Source organism: Apaloderma vittatum, unplaced genomic scaffold (assembly GCF_000703405.1).
Source record: "Apaloderma vittatum isolate BGI_N311 unplaced genomic scaffold, ASM70340v1 scaffold888, whole genome shotgun sequence".
Classification (NCBI taxonomy): Eukaryota; Metazoa; Chordata; class Aves; order Trogoniformes; family Trogonidae; genus Apaloderma; species Apaloderma vittatum.
Genome location: NW_009731015.1, coordinates 1 through 7,344, shown reverse-complemented (window position 1 = coordinate 7,344; position 7,344 = coordinate 1). Strand labels below are relative to the sequence as shown.

Here is a 7,344-nt window from a genome sequence, read left to right as displayed (position 1 = left end):
CATGGGAGCTGTGCTTCTGGAGGTGCTTAGGCTTTGTCTGCTGAGCTGTGTCATTTAAAAAAAAAACACAAAGAAACCCAACAAAACAAAAGCCAAGAAAAAAAATCCCCTGTTCAGGGCCATACCCTGCCTCGGGGCCACGCAGAGCAGCGCGGAAGCCTTCTGTGATTTATTTTTCCAACCCCTTGACCCTCCCACCTTCACCCTTGCAGCTGTCCTGCGTGTGCCAGGCAGGGAAATGCGTGCTGGTGACTGCCACTAAACCTTCCCACCTTCTCTTCCCACAGTTGCCGTTGAGAAGAGGCTGCCAGTGATGCCCGGATCGCCCGTGGAAGTGAAGATACAGTCCAGGTCCTCTCCGCCCAACATGCCGCCGCTGCCCCCCGTGAACCCCGGCGGCCCCCGGCCCGTGTCCTTCACCCCGACTGCGCGTAAGACCCCAGTAACGCTGCTTTTCCCTGGGACCAGCTCTAGCCAGGAGGAAAGGTTCTGCTCGTAGAAGTCACCGGGGACGTCGCAGGCAGCACGGCGAGCGTTAGCCGTGACACACCGGGTCTGGGGCTTCCCTGCTGTCCTGCTACATGTGCAGGATGTATAACAGGGTCAATAATCCCCCCCTACCCCCTCGCCTGCTCCTGCCTTACTCCCAGTGGTGCCTTGAGCCCTTCTCCTCACAGGTGCAGCCTTGATTTCTGCCATAAACTCCTTAAGAAATAGAAGTCTTTTATCAGGTCAGCTTCAAGCAAGCCAAGAGCCAGGCTTTTCGCTGTATCTTGTGGAGGAGCTAATTCCCACTCTGCTCTATCTCACTTTGCAGACAGCACTTCTGCAGCTGAGATTAGGAAGTTTTCCTTTTTTTTTCTTTTTCTTCTTTTTCTTCAATTTCCCAGCCTCAGAAATTCCTTGCTGTCCATCCAGCTTCTCTTTTCTCCATCTTCTTTTTATAATCTTTGCTGTTAAGCCACGGCAGATCCTGGCCCTGCCCAGCCGCAGCCAAGCGTCGCACCCACTTCTTCTAAGAGGTGATTCTGTGGAAGGGATGGAGGTACAAGTCTTCTCTCACAGCTTAGAAGGAGTCTTTTTTCTCCCTTGTCTGACATTTAAACCATTTAATGTCTTTTTAAAAGGATCATTCTGGAGCAAAGCTGCTTTAATTTGTTGAGCATGGAGTTATCTGACCCCTGCACGTGACACATTTGCATTTTCCAGGCTCTTCTCACCTCTTTTCCCCTGGGCTGAGCATCTCCCTGGCCAGTTCTGCATTGCTTTGCTGCCTGTGACGGTGTCTGGGCTATCTCACAGTTCCACACTGGCACTGGATTTTGGAGATTTGCAATCCAGCCTCTTTGAGGACACACTAATGTACTGCGTGGTGTTGGCAATAGCACTAATCGCCGGGTTATCCCGCCAGACACATTGTCCTGGTTTTTATGCGCTGAGGAGGTTTTAATGGCTCTACTTTTTCTCAGGCAGAAAAAGACCATTAGCAAAGTGACAGAAATTAATTTTTCCAGTGAGGTTGCTTGGCACGCTGCTAAGGGCTGAGGAGCCCGAGTCTGCTGATCGCAGATGACTTGATTGCGTTTTCCAAAGGAGAGGAGAGATGCAACATGTGATGAGATTTTCTCTTGGTTTTTACTTCTTGGTTGCACCAAAGGGTCTTTGTTAGAGGCGATGAGTGTGTGCCCTGCCCTCTAAAAGCCCACAGCTTGGGCAGGCGAGGAGGAGCGTGCTGGACAAAAGCCACCCCTGCCTGCAGGTCAGTGACAAAAGGGTTGGACAAATAGGGAAAAGCCTTTGGGGACTGAGGGCCTAGGGTGGAATTTCACGGAGCAGCCCTAGGTGACGGCTTTTATGTTCCCAGGAATTTAGCGTCCCCCTCTTCCCCCACAGCTGCGATCCCGCTGGACTCGGTGCGCCAGCTCACTCGCTTTGTCGCCGTCCTCTCACCTGGAAAGAGAGGTCCCAGCCCGGCTCTGGGGTGTGCGTGGGGCAGATCCCAGCACCACGCGGGATCGGATAACTGCAGCTCGCACCAGGGTCGGGCAGGGTGAGCCTGAAGATGCAGAGAGCAGTGACGGGGGCCGTGCCTTAACGAGCCGACCTGGCTCTCTCCACTTCCTCAGCATCGCCCATGTCCACCGCTCCTGTCCTTGGCAGCCTCTCCCGAGGGTCCCCACACCCCCTGGCCCCCCTAGGGGGGTTGCACAGCCTCTGCTTCTCCCCAGGTATAAATAGAGCTTGTTGCTGCTCCGAAGTCTTTTCATTTGAAAGAATAAGAGGAAGGAAAAGAGAGAAGGAGGTAAAGCATCGCAGCTGCCAGAGGGCATGGAGCTGCACAGTTCTCCTCTCGATCCTGGCCTTCGCCTTCATTTTGTCATCTCTCTCTCTGTGAAAGGACTTCTTCGTTATGCCCCAGAAGAGCCCATCACCCCCTGGTTACCAGGAACCACCTTTGACGGTCTCTTTAGCTTTATCTTTCCCTTGCATCTTAACTGACTCTGGTTAATCTTCTCCGGTTCCCTCCTGCGCTCACCACGGCAGGTCCAGGTGCCTGGAGCCTTCCCAGCCTCCGACCCCAGAGCGGTTTAACTGTTCAAGTACTTCTTGCTGCCTTCTCCGAAAAAAACCCTTGCTGGGGTCATGAGGATTTGGTACAGTCTTCATGAAGCTGCAGTGGAAATTTTGGCACGTGCCTTCCCCTGCCTCACATGCAAGGGCCGGCTCTGCCGGGTGGCTTCAGTGCTTCTTCTGCTCTGAACGCCATCATCTGATTTTTTCTTTATAGCTTGTGGCCTCTCTTCAGTCCTTGCATCCGTAGGGGATTCAGGACTGGGCTTTTAAGGATAATCCAGTGGATCAGCATGAACTATATTTACGATGATGTACTTTTCACCTCTAAAATTCTGGATTTATACCGAGTTGGGGCCCCAAGCGCACAGCTGCTCTTCAGACAGGGCTCTAGATTGCACAACGACGGCGCGGGGATGTCAGCAATTTATTCTAAATCCCTTGCTGAGTTCCCAAACTTCCAGCCCTTCAGTCTGTTTCGACACGCTCGCCGCTTACAGGAGACGAAGTTGCAGATGGGACCAGGTTGGAAAAAACAACCGTGTTTGTGAAACTCCCTGTAAATCCCCGGGGAGGTGCGGCGGGTGGGCACGCTGCCCGGAGCGAGATGCCGTCAGCCGTCCTCGAGGCGAGGTGGAGGCACCTGAGCAGCCGTAGCTGCTCCTGGGACCCCGGCCCTAACTGGCCCTGGTGACTTCTTGTAAACGATGGGGCTGGGAAGGATCCTTGGATTGTCTCATGTAATTTTCTGCCTGACGTGGGCCAAAACAAGCTGATGGGTAATTCTTGCCAAGGGCTGTAAACTTTGAGCTAAAGCACATTTTAATTCCTCAGGCCAAGTGCACGGCACAGCTTGGGCTGTCGTGGTGGCGGCTTTATGTGGCCTGACCCCGTGTCCTTCTGGGCTGCTCGAATGTGACGAGAGGCGTGCCTGCTCCACTGAGCCCTCCCACGGCCCTGGGCCTGAAGCTTGGAGGAGAGAAATGTTGGGGAAGTCCGTGGCTGGGGTGTAAATCGTACCTGAGCAGTCCTGTGAGGAAAACTCCTGTGGATGCTTTGGCGAAACATGTGGTTCTCGGGGGCTACAGAGCATCCCCAGGAGGTCAGGGAGAGGAGATGGCACACGTGTTGCTGGTGACTGGCTCCCTGGCTGGGTGTCACAGAATCACAGAACGTCAGGGGTTGGAAGGGACCTCTGAAGATCATCTAGTCCCACCTTCATCCCAGCACACCTAACCACTACACCACAGCCTCAAGTGCTAGATCTACTTTTTTTTTGAACACCTCCAGGGTTGGTGACTCCACCACCTCCCTGGGCAGCCTGTTCCAGTGCCTCACCACTCGTTCAGTAAAGAACTTCCCCCGAATATCCAATCTAAACTTACCCTGATGCAACTTGAGGCCATTTTCCCTTGTCCTGTCATTAGTAATTAGAGAGAAGCGACCAGCACCAGCCTCACTACAGCCTCCTTTAGGTAGCTGTAGAGGGCAATAAGGTCTCCTCTCAGCCTCCTCTTCTCCAGACTAAACAAACCCAGTTCCCTCAGCCGCTCTTCATAGGACATGTTTGCCAGACCTCTCACAAGCCTTGTTGCCCTTCTCTGCACCCGCTCCAGCACCTCGATGTCCTTCTTGTACTGTGGTGACCAAAACTGGACACGGTACTCGAGGTGCGGTCTCCAGTACTCGAGTACTTGAGGTGTCCTCCAGCACGGCCTCAGCAGCAGCCGGCTCTTGGCTGGATCCTCTTAAACCAGCTTGCGGGGTCACGCCTGCCTGATGATCAATGTCCCTTCTATCTCCCACTCGCAGTGCCCAACGGGATAAACCATTCCCCGCCGACGCTCAACGGGGCACCGTCCCCTCCCCAGAGGTTTAGCAACGGTCCTTCCTCCTCCTCCTCCTCCTCGCTGACGAACCAGCAGCTCCCAGCCACGTGTGGCGCCCGGCAGCTCAGCAAGCTGAAGCGCTTCCTCACTACCCTGCAGCAGTTCGGCAACGACATCTCGCCAGAGATCGGGGAGAAGGTCCGGACCCTCGTCCTGGCGTTAGTGGTAAGCCAGCGCCTGTCCACGCCCCACGATATTACCTGTTTTTCCATCTTTACCAGCAGAGCTGTTGGCTGAGCAAGGCTCTCTAGTGTTAACACTTGCTGGTAAACCTGCTGACTTCTTTTCTCTTGCATTTGGTGGGTTTCAAAAAGCTGTTTGTCTGGTAACTTTGACGTGAGCTTGTGTGCAGCTAAGCTTAAGGAAAGCTGGAAGGATTTGGACAAGACTTTTCTATAAAGGCCGCAGGTCTGGGTGCCCTGGGCTCACTGGAAGCCACGGGCTACTCTGGGCTTCTCCAAAAATGAAACTTTTCACAGCTGTGGAAAGCTGGTAGTGCCTCTCCTCTCTCGAGCGCGTAGGGAATATCACAACACTTCAGACATTTCACTTACGATGTGCAGTGATAGATTTAATGGGGTTTTTCCCTCTTTATGGGCTGCTCCTGCATGTCTGAAGCCCACTAGCACAGCCAGCTTGAGTGTTGCCGAGATCTGCCGAGGACGGGGACGCTGCTGTTGCAGAAGAGGAGGTCTGGGGGTCTGGGCTGCTGCTGTACTCCGGCTTTGCTGATTACGTGTTTGCCTGCGCTGCCAAAGGTGTAACTCCCTACTTGTGGCAGCTACAGGAAAAGGCTTGGTGAATAGCTGCTGCCAGGCTGGCAGCTGCTTTTTGGCAGGTTTCTTTGGAGGCTCGGTGTGCAGCGAAGGTAGCCGGAGCACAGGCGGAGTGGTTGTGCTGGTGTGGGCAGAGCAAACGTGGGTCTGGCCTTGGCCTTGGGGGCTTTCACAGCGTTTGAGCACTGGATGCAAAGTGCAGGGGACGCAGGATCAGGCTGCGGGAGGAAGGTGCTGGTGGGGTGAGCAGCGAGTTTGTGATGACTTCATGGATGGATAAGATGAGATAAGCTGGAAGGGAGGAAGGAGGAGAGGAAGGTGTGCGACTCTTGACAGCTGGAATCACTGACTCTTGCAGCCAGGGTGCAGGAGGTGCCAGCCAGGTCCTGCTGCCTCCCTGGGGCCGGTCCCTGCCTGCCAGCCCCCGAGCTGGGGGATGCTGGGCCGGGCAGTGTTCACCCTGCACCCAGGGCAGCATTTCTGCTCCATTAGCCTGAGGCGGTTTGGCTGCATTAGGCGGAATCCGCTGGAAATGTTGTGGGTCCAGCCGTGGCAGGTGCAGTCTCCCTGCCTGTCCTGTTCGTTTGGAGCCTTTTCCCACGTGGCTCAAAAATAAGAACAAATTGTCATTTAATTTCTGAATTTCTTTTCCCAGAACTCAACGGTGACAATTGAGGAGTTTCACTGCAAGCTACAAGAAGCGACGAACTTTCCCCTCCGGCCGTTTGTGATCCCCTTTCTGAAGGTGACCGGGAGCTGGTGGGCCTTGCCGATGCTCTGGGTGCCGGTCTGTGCCTCTTGGCAGCCTGTCATTGCTGGGAAAGCTTCTGTTTCGAGCACCACAGCAATTTTGTTAGAAGTGCAAGACAGACCGTGCAGACCGTGTGGGACTGGCTTGTGGAGAGCAAACGTTACAGCGAGTGTCACATATGTCTGCTTGCACATTAGGGATAAAGGACACCAACCGAGCTCTGTTCAGCTGCTTCTCATCCTATAATCTTACTTGCAGTCGTTCAAATCTAGAATATTTGAGGCATTGGCATCCGGAGTGTGCCTGGGGTGGTTAGAGGCTGGAAGCACAGGGGTTGGGTGCATTGCCGTCGGGCCGTTTGAGAAAATGCAGGTAAATCTGCCAGCGCAGATCCTGAGTGGGGGCTACAGCCTTGAGGTGTTACTGCTCCGAGGGGGTGGGTGGGCAGAGCCAACCTTGTGGCCGGAAACGCCCACCCGAGGCTGCGTAAAGCAGACCCGTGTTTTGTTTTGCAGGCCAACCTCCCGCTGCTGCAGCGAGAGCTGCTCCACTGCGCCCGCGCCGCCAAGCAGACGCCCTCCCAGTACCTGGCGCAGCACGAGCACATCCTGCTCAACACCAACACTGCGTCGCCCGCCGACTCCTCCGAGCTGCTCATCGAGGTGAACGGCAATGGGAAGAGGCACAGCCCGGACAGGTAAAAACACCTCTCGCCACTCTGCCAAGTGGTCGAAGCGGTGACTCTTGTTTCCGCTTTGGAGCTGTGAAAGTTTCACGCAGCATTTAGGGCTGAACCATAGCATCTTATCGCTCCCAACAACTATTCTAGCTGTTAAGACACCAGTGATTGCTCCTCCTGCACTGTGAGTTCAGGTTGGGATCCTTGTTCAAGCAGGTTCTGTCCCAGAGGGACTAGTTGGGGAGCACCGAAAGGCCTGAGCTGGAGAGCGGAGCGCCTCTCCACCTCCCCGAGCAATGAGGGGAAGCACGGTCAGGGCTGGGGAGGATTTGGTTCATTTTCACTCATTCCAAGTTAAAAGTTGTTACGTAATTATGTGGCGCATGCCTCAAGTTTTTAAAAACTGTGAAATTTTGATTTGGACGGGCTCGGAGAGATGAATCACAGCACTCGGGCATCTCGAAATTTTTCTTTGACTAATCATTTCGTGGATTAGTTCACAAGCTGAGCGTGTTTGGTTGAGCCCCCAGCCTTTACCCCCCTCCACTTCGGTAAAATCATCGCTGCCCAAACTCTGCTGGTTTGAAATCTGCATCTTCCCCTTGCCGAGTACGTTTGTGTGGTGCTGACACGTAGGTCTCTCTGCCGGTGCGGTTGCAGGAGGGAAGACAGCAGCTT

General features: G+C 54.3%; 1 protein-coding gene across 1 annotated transcript; it reads left to right on the top strand.

Annotated features, from left to right (window-relative positions):
• Window positions 1–301: 301 nt before the first annotated feature.
• Window positions 302–7,337, top strand: LOC104278120 (protein CBFA2T2; the record flags this gene model as incomplete). The annotated part of the gene is made up of 5 exons (XM_009874999.1): window positions 302–431; window positions 4,384–4,625; window positions 5,892–5,981; window positions 6,503–6,684; window positions 7,327–7,337. Coding segments are annotated over exons 1-5 (643 nt in total), but the record flags the coding sequence as incomplete, so codon positions are not given.
• Between the last annotated feature and the right edge of the window lie 7 nt (window positions 7,338–7,344).